The sequence below is a fragment of the Pristiophorus japonicus genome, chromosome 7, assembly GCF_044704955.1.
Source record: "Pristiophorus japonicus isolate sPriJap1 chromosome 7, sPriJap1.hap1, whole genome shotgun sequence".
Classification (NCBI taxonomy): Eukaryota; Metazoa; Chordata; class Chondrichthyes; family Pristiophoridae; genus Pristiophorus; species Pristiophorus japonicus.
The window spans coordinates 170,670,215-170,683,631 of NC_091983.1; the positions used below are offsets into that span (position 1 = coordinate 170,670,215).

General features: G+C 47.5%; 1 protein-coding gene across 6 annotated transcripts in view; it reads left to right on the top strand.

Annotated features, from left to right (window-relative positions):
• Positions 1-13,417, top strand: part of ube3d (ubiquitin protein ligase E3D) — a 225,409-nt gene that overhangs the window by 181,997 nt on the left and 29,995 nt on the right. Inside the window, exon 9 of one of the 6 annotated variants that reach the window (XM_070884527.1) lies at positions 9,414-9,905. The exons of 4 other annotated variants lie outside the window; for them this stretch is intronic. In XM_070884527.1, coding sequence (XP_070740628.1) covers positions 9,414-9,433 — 20 coding nt within the window. In that variant the 3' untranslated portion in view covers positions 9,434-9,905. Of the gene's footprint in view, positions 1-9,413; positions 9,906-13,417 lie in introns of those variants that run through there. One more of the 6 variants, XM_070884523.1, reaches the window with a different exon arrangement.

The window sequence follows — 13,417 nt, forward strand, 5'->3', positions numbered from 1 at the left end:
GTAGTCACTGTTACAATGCAGGGAAACGCGGTAGTCAGTTTATGCACAGCAAGCTCCCACAAAGAGCAGTGAGGTAAATGATTAGATTAAAAGCAAAATACTGCGGATGCTGGAATCTGAAATAAAAACAGAAAATGCTGGAAATCTCAGCAGGTCAGGCAGCATCTGTGGAGAGAAAAACAGAGTTAACGTTTTGGGTCGATGACCCTTCGTCAGAACTGGCGAATGTTCAAAAAGAACAGATTCTTAAGCACTGAAAGGGGGAGGGGAAGAAAGAACAAAAGGGAAGGTCTGTGATAGGGTGGGAGGCAGGAGAGATTAGAGAGATAAAAGGGATGATGGCCCAAATTCAACTGGTAATGACAGAAGTTAGAAAAAGGTTAATCTGGATAGGGTGTGAATGGTGGGATAATGACCAGCTGCCATGTGGAGACAGAAGGAAAAAAAAGAAGAGAAAAGGAAAAAAAGAAAAAAAACATAAGATGGCAGCTGGACATTCTTTTCGAACATTCGCCAGCATTTTCTGTTTTTATTATAAATGATTAGATTGTCTATTTTTGGTGATGCTTAATGAAGGATACATGTTGGCCAGGACACCGGGAGTAGTCTCTTCAAATAGAGCCATGGGACCTTGTATATTCAACTTATTTTATTCGTTCATGGGATGTGGGCGTCGCTGGCAAGCCCAGCATTTATTGCCTATCCCTAATTGTCCTTAAGAAGATGGTGGTGAGCCGCTTTCTTGAACCTCAGCAATCCGTGTGGTGAAGGTACTCCCACAGTGCTGTTAGGGCAGGAGTTCCAGGATTTTGACCCAGAGTTGATGAAGGACTGGTGATATATTTCCAAGTCAGGATTGCGTGTGACCTGGAGGGGAACTTGCAGGTGATGGTATTCCCATGTGCCTGCTGCCCTCGTCCTTCGAGGTGGTAGAGGTTGCGGGTTTGGGAGGTGCTGCTGAAGAAGCCTTGGCAAGTTGCTGCTGTTCATCTTGTAGATGTACACAATGCAACCACGTGCGCCGGTGGTGGAGGGAGTGAATGTTTTAGGTGATGGGATGAGGTGCCAATCAAGTGGGCTGCTTTGTCCTGGATGGCGTTGAGCTTCTTGAGGGTTGTTGGAGCTGCACTCATCCAGGAAATTGGAGAGCATTCCATCACACTTCTGACTTTTGCCTTGTAGATGGTGGAAAGGCTTTGGGGAATCAGGAGGTGAGACACTCGCTGCAGAATACCCAACCTCTGACCTGCTCTTGCTGGCACAATATTTATGTGGCTGGTCCAGTTAAGTTTCTGGTCAATGGTGACCCCCAGGATGTTGATGGTAGGGAATTCGGTGATGGTGATGCCATTGAATGTCAAGGGGCGGTGGTTAGGCTCTTGTTGGAGATAGTCATTGCCTGGCACTTGTGTGGCCCGAATGTTGCTGAGTGGGCAGACAGAGTGTCGGTTTAACGGCTCATCAATAGGTGGCACCTCTGAATATGCAGCACTCCCTCAATACTGCACTGGAGTCTCAGGTCTCTGGCGTGGGACTTGAACTCACAAATTTCTGACTTGGATGACAGTACTGCAATTGAGCCAAAGCTGACACTTATCTGAACACGTTCCAAATGAGTAGTAATAAGTTTTGTCTAAGCCGACAAGAAGGCAAGTTATTGAGGTGACATGCGAGCAGTCCCATTATTTTGGCATGTATTGTACTTTCCCTGTTAATATCGATTTTATAATTGTAAAAGTGCTCACTGTGAACAAAAGCCTGCTAGTGTTGCATGCCTGATGTTGTCATTCTATAATATCCATTCTGTTCCTTTCCATAAAATCAATGTTCCTCAGGTACTACATGACGAGGTATTTTAAAGCAGAAGTACGGATTGTTCTGTAGTAATGGGAAGAAAAATAATTGTAAAGTTCATGACCTTGTGCTGATTATAAGCAATGATCATTATTTCTCTGTACATTTAAATGATGCTCACGATGGAGAATCTAAGTAGGCCCATTTTCATTCCTGTAGTTTGATATCATCTGAACCCCCACTTTTGGATATCGGGAACTTTTGATAATGGATGCATCCTTCTCTGCTTGCCGAAGAACTTTGCACAGTGGCCTTTGCACTTGAATTTACCCCACTGGCCAAAGTTATGCCACCCTTCATAGCCTTTCTTATGTGCTAATTGATGAATTGATGAATGCTTTGTGTTATCATTCACTGGGGATATCCATTATTTTCTAAAGTATGTGAATGAATTACACAAAAAGATTTTAAGTCATTGCCACATAAGAGATAGAAAGGAAAACTTCCAATGCTGGATTATGAAATTAAAACAGAAAATTCTGGAAATACAAAACAGCCTCTGAAAAGAGAAACAACAGGGGGGACTTTAACCTGGAGGAGCATGAGGGTTTGGAATTAAAGGTGGCAGAAATGCGAGTGAGTCGAATATCGGCTCCAACCCACCGATTTCCACATTTACCTCGTGCACGATAGGCTGGTTGTGTGCATACCCCTCGGGAGAAGCAGGTTGCCTATTAACATATACTAATCGCTCAATTGGAGTGAGATTTCAACACACTTTTAAATTTAGCGTCACACCCACGGGTTTCCCAGGCTTCCTGAAACTCGCCATTGAAAGCAAGGTGAGTACGGAATGGCAGTTGAGGGGGCTGGCTAAAACTCATTGACATACGGCAATAAGTACTCGGTGCTCTCAGCTGATTTCTTGCCTACTAGTGGGAAAGGGTTTCTTCACAGTACTTTTGCTGAGAGTTTGCTTTTTACACTTTGAAGGTTTTTGAATCACATCTGGATGGGTGGCATCTTGTCTGCCTTAGATTGGACCTCAGATGAGCAGCAATATGACCAACAACAGCAGCCTGCTGTTGAGCAATCTGCAGCTGGACAGCTGAGAGGGGTGCAGCTCGCAAGAGGCACTACAGGGTGTACAGGCAGAGGCTGAGTTTCCTTGACCTGTTGGAACAACAGTGCTTCAGGAGGCTCAGGTTGTCACGTCAGGTGGTGGCAGACATCTGCAGCCTCCTGGAAGCAGACCTGTTCCCTGCTGGACCTGGTGGCCACACATTACCAGTGGCTGTCAAAGTGACCACCGCCCTCAATTTGTTTGCCTCTGGCTCCGTCCAGGGCTCTGCCGGAGACATGTCCAGGATCTCTCAGTCAGCGGCCCACAAACGCATAAGACAGATGACTGGTGGGTTGTTGGCAGGGCCGGCAATTATGCGAACTCCGCCCGTGATGACATCAGTCAGAATGAGCGGGCGCTCAGGATGACGCCTCTGGCTGGCATCCCACAGGTGCAGGTTGCAATCGCCTGCACACGTGTGGCAATCTGGCTAGATCAACCAGGAGTATTTGTGAACCGCAAGGGCTTCCACTCCATGAATGTGCAGCTGTTGTGCAACCACAAAAAGATATTTATGCAGGTATGTGCAAGATTCCTGAGGAGGTGTTATAATGCTTTTGTTCTGTGGCAGTCCAAGCACCTTGACATCTTTGGACCTGCAAGCAGATTTAAGGGGTGGCTGCTGGGAGACAAGGGATATGCACTTCAATCTTGGCTGATAATACCTGTCAGAAACCCGACCAATGAAGCCCAGCAGCGCTACAATGAATGCCATATGATGTGTGATCGAACAAACCACCGGCATGCTAAGAATGCGCTCGGGTGCCCAGAGAGCTCTGGAGGCGCACTTCAGTATGCACCAGCTCGGGTGTCCAGAATGGTTGTGGTGTGCTGCACCCTGCACAACATTGCGCAGAAACCAGGTTTGGATCTGCTGGAGATCCTCTGTGGACGATTCCGAGGAGGAGGAGGAGGAAGGTGATGAGGGCAATGCAGCACCAGTTGCTCACATTGCTGCCCAGGATGTCATGGATGCTTTTATTAATGCAAGGTTCACTTTGGTTGCACCAGTAGACCGATGTCAGAACCACATGCAACAGCCACTCTTTCTGCCCTCCCAATGCCACCGACACAAAGCAGACAACCTGCAAACAACCAATCACTCCTTCCACATCCCTCCCCCCCCCCCCCCCACCCACATTGGTCCCCGTCAATTCATGCCTTTCCATTCATCATCAAGCAAGTTAAAAGGCGACTTGTCATCCAGAAAACAAGAATGGGCAACATGGGAAAGTGGTGCAAAATAATAAAGTTTATTACTGAAGACGTTGCAACTTATCATTTTGAAGATGATTATATTTCACTCGCTGTTGAAATCAAGTCAACATGACTGAGTGTTGTATGGCATGTGGGTCACTAATATTTAATTGTGTCTGTCACCAGGTAGCTGGGAGGTCCCCATCTCCGATGGCCAGGGACGCCGAAAGCCACTGCATCGGCTTGACAAGACAGAGTAAGGGGGGTGGGGTGGGGTGATGTGCGAAGCTGGACGTAGGTGAACTTGCAACTGTGCTCACCTTTCCTGATCCGATTGAGTCATTAAAACACTTCCTGCACTGAATCCTGGAACGTGGCATAATTCTCATGCTGCTGACCACCTGGGCCATCTCCAGCCAAGCCTGCTTTGTGGAAGAGCAGGTTTCTGCCTCCCGTTGCTGGGGAAGAGTATCTCTCTGGTCCCTCACTGACCCCAGCAGTATATCAAGCAATGCAACTTTACATCGAGGCACAGCCCTTGACTGTCCTGAATCCATTCTGAAACTTCTCACTCTGTTCAAACTCCTACCTCCTCCAAGTTCCATCTTTGGATTGGCCCTTTAAATATCGGAGTTGGGATCACGTCGTGTGGATACTCATCATACTCGCTGCCGCACAATCGATGTCGAGCCTGGAATTAAATGATAATGAGCTGGCTGCATTAAATGCTGCAGACAGACACGCTTAAAATTCATCCGGTTTTCCCACCCGATACCTCACCCACCCCAGCCCCCCGCTCCAAACAAGCCTCCGAGTTAATGTCGAGGCCAATAAGTTCAAAAGGTTTTCTAGGTATTTTTCTTTGAGCCTTGGATTGCTTTATCTAAGCACACAAATCACCACACAATGGTGCAACTGAAATTCACCAACTGTGAATGGAGTCCAAAACCAGAATTGTCCACTTGCTCCTTTTTTCTGCAATCTTGTCTCTTTTAGTGCTGACAGAGCTGATGTGTCTCCAACATTTAGTGTTTTTATTATTACCTCGAGGGTTGTTTGAGTATTGTAATGCTTCTTATTTTTATGTAGCAGATTATTTACTTCGTAGGGTTTTCAATGCCATGCACTGCTCAGTTTAAAAAAACAATCTGTAACTATTACCGCATTGCAATCATCCAGCACTTTTGTGCACAAATGTCAAAAGAGCATTCAGAAAGGTCTCTGCTTAAATTTAAAATCATTGGAATGCTTTCAAAGCACATGTAACCACCCAGATGAAGTGCAGTGTTGGGAAAGAGAAGGTTGGCGTGTGCTCGCTTCAGACTTTGTTGTAATAAAGTGGAATGTGCCCCATTGCTCCTCTCTTGTCACTCACAAGCCATTCAGGGCCAGGATTTTCTTGACTTGTGCTTTGTTATTAATGGAAGTTAGAGTCATACATTTGTTTGGTGCTGACTATTCACTCCAGTGATGATTATTGGCACAGGCATATAGGGGCAAAGAGGGCTAGGATGGGTGTTGGATTGAAGGATTGTTATTTTGTTTGAAGATGTTGATGTCAACGGTAGACTGTGTTACATAGAAGAGATGTGTTAGAAACATAGAAATTTACAGCGCAGAAGGAGGCCACTTCGGTTCATCGTGTGCGTGCCGGCTGACAAAGAGCCACACGGCCCTTGGTCAGCAGCCCTAAAGGTTACATATAAACCTATCAACAATGACGGAAAGGCAAAGAGCATCCAGCCCAACCAGTCCGCCTCACACAATTGCGACGCCCCTTATACTGAAAACATCTACACTCCACCCCAACCGGAGCTATGTGATCTCCTGGGAGAGGCAAAAACCAGATTAAAAACCCAGGCCAATTTAGGGAGAAAAAAATCTGGGGAAAATTCCTCTCCGACCCATCCAGGCGATTTGAAACTAGGAGTTCACCCTGGCCGTATTCTATTCCCTGCAGAGCTTACCATTATATCTGTGCCATCCAACAAAAGGTCATCCAGTCTAATCCCAATTACCAGTTCTAGGTCTGTAACCCTGCAGGTTAAGGCACTTCAAGTGCCCAACCGACCATCTCTTAAGTGGTGAGGGTTTCTGCATCCACCACTCTTCCAGGCAGCGAGTTCCAGATTCCCACAACCCTTTGTGTAAAGAAGCCCCCCCCTCAAATCCCCTCTAAACCTTCCACCAACCACCTCTTGCAGCAGTCACTGGGGAATCCTCTTGAGTGCATGTAATTCTGCCTCTAACAAAGATAGGACCACAACCAATATTCCCTCTAATTTTCTTATCCCTGCGCAGGCCCTTTAAATTTGTTGAGCGGCCGCGCATGCGCGATGCCTCTACCAGCAGTGGGGTTGGTGAGTGGCCTGCGCTTTACTTCTACCAGCAGCGGGCTGTTGAGTGGCCTGCGCAGGATCTTGTGATTGGCCGCGCACCTTAAGGAGGACATTGGCAACAACCCTAACAATGTCAAGGTCCAGTCCTTTTTGTATGACAAAGTTGTACAGGGCACAGCAGGCTACAACTATGTATGGCGCACCAACTGAAGCATACTATTGAGCCACACCTGACCAGTTTAGACAGTGAAAGCATCCCTTTAAGATCCCAATGGTCCTCTTGATCACTCTGGTAGAGGCATATGCCTGATTGCTCTTCTCCTGTTGTTGGGCCACTCTCAGTGGTGCCCATTGTCCATGGCTTTGTCACCCACAAGCCATACCTTGATATAATGTTCTTACCTGAAGAAGTAATGGCGAGCGGATTTCAAAGGATGAGTGCATTGTAACAAATTCCAGCATAGAAACATAGAAAATAAGTACAGGAGTAGGCCATTCGGTCCTTCGAGCCTGCACCACCATTCAATATGATCATGGCTGATCATGCAACTGTAGTACCCCATTCCTGCTTTCCCTCCATACCCCTTGATCCCTTTAGCCGTAAGGGCCACATCTAATTCCCTTTTGAATATATCTTAACAAACTGGCCTCAACAACGTTCTGTGGTAGAGAATTCCACAGGTTCACAATTCTCTGAGTGAAGAAGTTTCTCCTCATCTCGGTCCTAAATGGCTTACCCCTTATCCTTAGACTGTGACCTCTGGTTCTGCATTTCCCCAACATCGGGAACATTCTTCCTGCATCTAACCTGTCCAATCCCGTCAGAATTTTATATGTTTCTAGGAGATCCTCTCTCATTCTTCTAAATTCCAGTGAATATAAGCCTAGTCGATCCAGTCTTTCTTCATACATCAGTCCTGCCATCCCAGGAATCAGTCTGGTGAACCTTCGCTGCACTCCCTCGATAGCAAGAACGTCATTCCTCAGATTAGGAGACCAAAACTGTACACAATATTCAAGGTATGGCCTCACCAAGGCCCTGTACAACCGCAGTAAGACCTCCATGTTCCTATACTCAAATCCTCTAGCTATGAAGGCCAACATGCCATTTGCCGCCTTCACTGCCTGCTGTACTTGCATGCCATCTTTCAATGACTGATGTACCATGACACCCAGGTCCCCAGGTCTCGTTGCACCTCCCCTTTTCCTAATCTGTCACCATTCAGATAGTATTCTGTCTTCCTGTTTTTGCCAACAAAGTGGATAACCTCACATTTATCTACATTATACTACATCTGCCATGCATTTGCCCACTCACCTAACCTGTCCAAGTCACCCTGCAGCCTCTTAGCATCCTCCTCACAGCTCACACTACCACCCAGCTTAGTGTCATCTGCAAACTTGGAGATATTACATTCAATTCCTTCATCCAAATCATTAACATATATTATAAATAACTGGGGTCCCAGCACTGAAAAGGACCCGTTTATTCCTACTCTTTGCTTCCTGTCTGCAAACCAGTTCTCTATCCACATCAATACATTACCCCCAATACCATGTGCTTTAATTTTGCACACTAATCTCTTGTGTGGGACCTGGTCAAAAGCCTTTTGAAAGTCCAAATACACCACATCCACTTGTCCACTCTACTAGTTGCATCCTTAAAAAACTCTAAAAGCAAGATTTCCCTTTCATAAATCCATGCTAACTTGGACCGATCCTGTCACTGCTTTCCAAATGCGCTGCTATTACATCTTTAATAATTGATTCCAACATTTTCCCCACTACCAATGTCAGGTTAACCGGTCTATAATTCCCTGTTTTTACTCTCCCTTTTTTAAAAAGTGGTGTTACATTATCTACCCTCCAATCCATAGGAACTGATCCAGAGTCGATAGACTGTTGGAAATTGACCACCAATGCATCCACTATTTCTAGGGCCACTTCCCTAAGTACTCTGGGATGCAGACTATCAGGCCCTGGGGATTTATCGTCCTTCAATCCCATCAATTTCCCTAACACAATTTCCTGACTAATAAGGATTTCCTTCAGTTCCTCCTTCTCGCTAGACCCTCGGTCCCCTAGTATTTCTGGAAGGTTATTTGTATCATCCTTAATGAAGACAGAACCAAAGTATTTGTTCAATTGGTCTGCCATTTCTGTGTTCCCCATTATAAATTCACCTGATTCTGACTGCAAGGGACCTACATTTGTCTTCACTAATCTTTTTCTCTATATATCACGTTGATTTGTAGGATGCTTTGCATGTTGCCAGACACACTCTGAGTTTAAGGATTGGAAGCCTTTCCTTTTGAGGAAGTGGAGAGAGTTTGCTGTAGGAGCTCACAAAGCAACATGGTTGCTACCTAGCCAGCAGAAAGCCAGAGACCCTATAAAACTGGATATTGCTGCTGCCTTGCTGTGATGCCAAAGGTGAAGCTTACCTAGAAAGTGTGTCAGTCACCTGATGAAAGCATGTCCATATTGTACCCTGGCTGCTATTACAGAGATTCCCTGTGACAGCCTGAAATGACACAGTGCCATAGCAGTTGAGTGTGTTCATCACCTTTGTAGCCACAGAGAGGAAGTATGGGCAGAATCTCTTGGCTGAAGGTCCTCATAAATAGGTGGCAGTGTTGCCCTATTACCCCTCTGATGAAGTGTACTCTCATACACATCTCCTCCGAAGGTCCGCATATGTCCTGTGTTGTCTGTATATTCTATGGATGGGCGGGTTTGGATAGCTGGTAGGCTGACAGAAAGAAAGAATTGCATTTATAATGGTGCCTTTCACGACTACCGGCGGTTCAAAGCGCTTTACAGCCAACGAAGTACTTTATAATGTAGGAAATGTGGAACCAAATTTGCGCACAGCAAGCTCCCACAAACAGCAATGTGATAATGACCAGATAACTCTCTCAAACAGTAATTTAATAATGACCAGATAACCTGTTTTTTAGTGACGTGGATTAAGGGATAAATATTGGCCAGGTCACCGGGGATAACGCCCCTGCTCTTCTTTGAAATAGTGCCGTGGGATCTCATGAGAGCAGGCGGGGCATCGGTTTAACATCTCAACCGAAAGACGGCAACAGTGCAGCTCTCCCTCAGCACTGCACTGGAGTGTCAGCCTAGATTTTTGTGCTCAAGTGTCTGGAGTGGGACTTGCGCCTCCATTGAGGAAGAATGTTGTGAGTTCGAGTGCTACCAACTGAGCCATGGCTGCATCCGCCTTAAATACTGCCTGACTCTCCTTTGTTCCATCCTGTGTGGCTTCTCCTCCTCCATGATGATGGCATACCTGCTCCTGAGAATCCCTCACTGGGGTTGGGGGTGGGGAGCTGCATTTTTCCCATTAGTGTGATGACAAACAAGTATCCACCAATGAAGAAACTGCAATATAATGGACCCATATATTATGATGAATGCTCGAATCAATAGTTCAGTATGTAAGACAAAATACTGTGCTGCCTTGGTGTACTCTATTTTTGAACCATATCATTTAAAAAAAGATTAATTTTATTGTACTCTTACTTGTCACATAGTTAATCCTGTTCTCAATGGTTGTATTAAAATGCTTGTTTTCCCATTGTAATCTATCTTATTGATGTCGAGCATGTTGTACCTATCAGTTCCTTTTGGAAAGGTATCTTGTGATTGTTGGTTAATACAATACCAGCTCTACAGCAGCTGATCCACTGGGACTGTCTCTAACACTAGTGTTGGATCAGTTTATTGGCTGAAATTCGTCTCTGGATCGCAGAGGCTCATGGCATTGCGATGAACAAAACAAACAGATGTGGCTCTCCGTCTGGGTGATTCTTAACAGATCTTTTCACCAACAGAAGGATTTTTTGAGATAATTTGAAAATATTGACCTTGTATGTAATCCTGTCCCATTCATGATACCTACTTTCAAAAATATTTTTCAAATTCCTGCATTTTGATGAGGGGGAGTTATGGCTGTAAGCACTTAATTGTCATTTGAATAAATATCTCTAGATTTTACCCAAAGTTCACACTTGCTTTCTCTTCCTCCTCCTTTCGTTCTTTCTCAATAAAATTAAATACTGGGTTTCTTTGTAAAAGTGGCACTGTATCTTATAGGGCTGCATCCCTTCAAATTAAAAACTTACTTGGCAATCTCATTGTTCAGTGGACTTCATTCAAGGAAAATAGAATTACAGGAACTTCGTGCATAATGCCACTTGTTTCCAAGAATTATTTATCGTTAAGTATCCTCCACACACTGTAGTCTTAATTGGTTCTGGTGAAAACACGAATTGCGCATGCACTTGAAAATGCCATCCTGATGTTGCAGATGGGCACTGGGTTCTACTCTTAAGCCTATGAAATCCAGCGAAGCCTAGTCTGCTGATGCCAAAATCTAATGGCAACAATGCCCACGTGTGCCTCCCCAGCATCACGTAGCGCCTCCTGGTGCAGATAGAACACTGGCTCTGAATGATGTAAAGCTAGGGCAATTTACAGGGGGGACTCATACACATGCATGTCCCAGATAGAGGTGACTGCAGGGCATTCTGGGGGGAGAGGGCAAACAGCCAGAGGTCATGGTCGACATCGGTACCAATGACATAGGTAGGAAGAGGGATGAGGTCCTGCAGGCAGAGTTTAGGGAGCTAGGAGAGAGATTAAAAAGCAAGACCTCAAAGGTAGTAATCTCCGGATTACTCCCATTGCCATGAGCTAGTGTTACAGAAATAGGAAGATAGAGCAGATGAATACGTGGCTGGAGAGATGGTGCAGGCGGGAGGCCTTTATATTCCTGAGACATTGAGCCCAAGTTTCCACAGGATAAAAAACGGGCGCCCCTCCGAGCTGCTCGCCCGTTTTTCGCGCCTAAAACGGCGCCAGAAAAAAAACGCGCTATTCTCGAGCGCTTTGCAGCTCCTTGTCTGTTTGGCACGGCGCCCAGGGGGGCGGAGCCTACACTCGCGCCGATTTTGTAAGTGGGAGGGGGCGGGTACTATTTAAATTCGTTTTTTTCCTGCCGGCAACGCTGCGCGTGCGCGTTGGAGCGTTCGCGCATGCTCAGCGTGGAAAAAAAACATTGGCACTCGGCCATTTTTGTAGTTCTTTGTAGCCGTTTAATTTTTGAACATTTTTTAATAAAATCACATTGCCATCAGAACATCAGCACTGAGGCTACCCTTCTCACTGTCTCCTTCCCCTGCGCGGCAACAAGCCGCTGTCTCCTTCCCCTCCCTCCACGGCAACAAGCCGCTGTCTCCTTCCCCTCCCTCCACGGCAACAAGCCGCTGTCTCCTTCCCCTCCCTCCCCTCCCTCCACGGCAACAAGCCGCTGTCTCCTTCCCCTCCCTCCCCTCCCTCCACGGCAACAAGCTGCTGTCTCCTTCCCCTCCCTCCCTTCCCTCCACGGCAACAAGCCGCTGTCTCCTTCCCCTCCCTCCCCTCCCTCCACGGCAACAAGCCGCTGTCTCCTTCCCCTCCCTCCCTCCCCTGCGCGGCAACAAGCCGCTGTCTCCTTCCCCTCCCTCCCCTCCCGCCACGGCAACAAGCCGCTGTCTCCTTCCCCTCCCTCCCCTGCGCGGCAACAAGCCGCTGTCTCCTTCCCCTCCCTCCACGGCAACAAGCCGCTGTCTCCTTCCCCTCCCTCCACGGCAACAAGCCGCTGTCTCCTTCCCCTCCCTCCCCTCCCGCCACGGCAACAAGCCGCTGTCTCCTTCCCCTCCCTCCCCTGCGCGGCAACAAGCCGCTGTCTCCTTCCCCTCCCTCCCCTGCGCGGCAACAAGCCGCTGTCTCCTTCCCCTCCCTCCCCTCTCTCCATGGCAACAAGCCGCTGTCTCCCTCCCCTCCCTCCACGGCAACAAGCCGCTGTCTCCTTCCCCTCCCTCCCCTGCGCGGCAACAAGCCGCTGTCTCCTTCCCCTCCCTCCCCTCTCTCCATGGCAACAAGCCGCTGTCTCCTTCCCCTCCCTCCCCTGCGCGGCAACAAGCCGCTGTCTCCTTCCCCTCCCTCCCCTCTCTCCATGGCAACAAGCCGCTGTCTCCCTCCCCTCCCTCCACGGCAACAAGCCGCTGTCTCCCTCCCCTCCCTCCACGGCAACAAGCCGCTGTCTCCCTCCCCTCCCTCCACGGCAACAAGCCGCTGTCTCCCTCCCCTCCCGCCACGGCAACAAGCCGCTGTCTCCTTCCCCTCCCTCCCCTGCGCGGCAACAAGCCGCTGTCTCCTTCCCCTCCCTCCCCTCTCTCCATGGCAACAAGCCGCTGTCTCCCTCCCCTCCCTCCACGGCAACAAGCCGCTGTCTCCCTCCCCTCCCTCCACGGCAACAAGCCGCTGTCTCCTTCCCCTCCCTCCCCTCCCTCCCCTGCGCGGCAACAAACGGCGGTTTCCTTCGAACGATGGCTGAAGCACTTTCACACAGGTAGGAAGATGGTTTATTTAATCTTTTCTTTGCTTATAAATGTTTAGTCAGGTTGGATTTATTTGTATAATATTTGTAGAAGTATAAATAAGGATTGATTGTAGAATTTAATGAGTTCCCTTCCCCCCCCCCCTCTCCCCCCCTCGTTCTGGACGCCTAATTTGTAACCTGCGCCTGATTTTTTAATGTGTAGAACAGGTTTTTTCAGTTCTACAAAAATCTTCACTTGCTCCATTCTACTTTAGTTTGGAGTACGTTTTCACTTTGGAAACTTTGAAATCAGGCGTCAGTGGCCGGACACGCCCCCTTTTGGAAAAAAAAATTCTGTTCTAAAGTAGAACTGTTCTACCTCACTAGACCTGCAGAAAAAAAAATGTGGAGAATTGCGATTTCTAAGATAGTCCGTTCTCCACCAGTTGCTCCTAAAAAATCAGGCGCAAATCATGTGGAAACTTGGGCCCAATGGGACTGCTTCTGGGGTAAGTGGGACCCCTGTACAAGCTGGACAGGTTGCACCTCAACGGAGCAGGGACCAATATCCTCGGGGAGGGGGGGTTT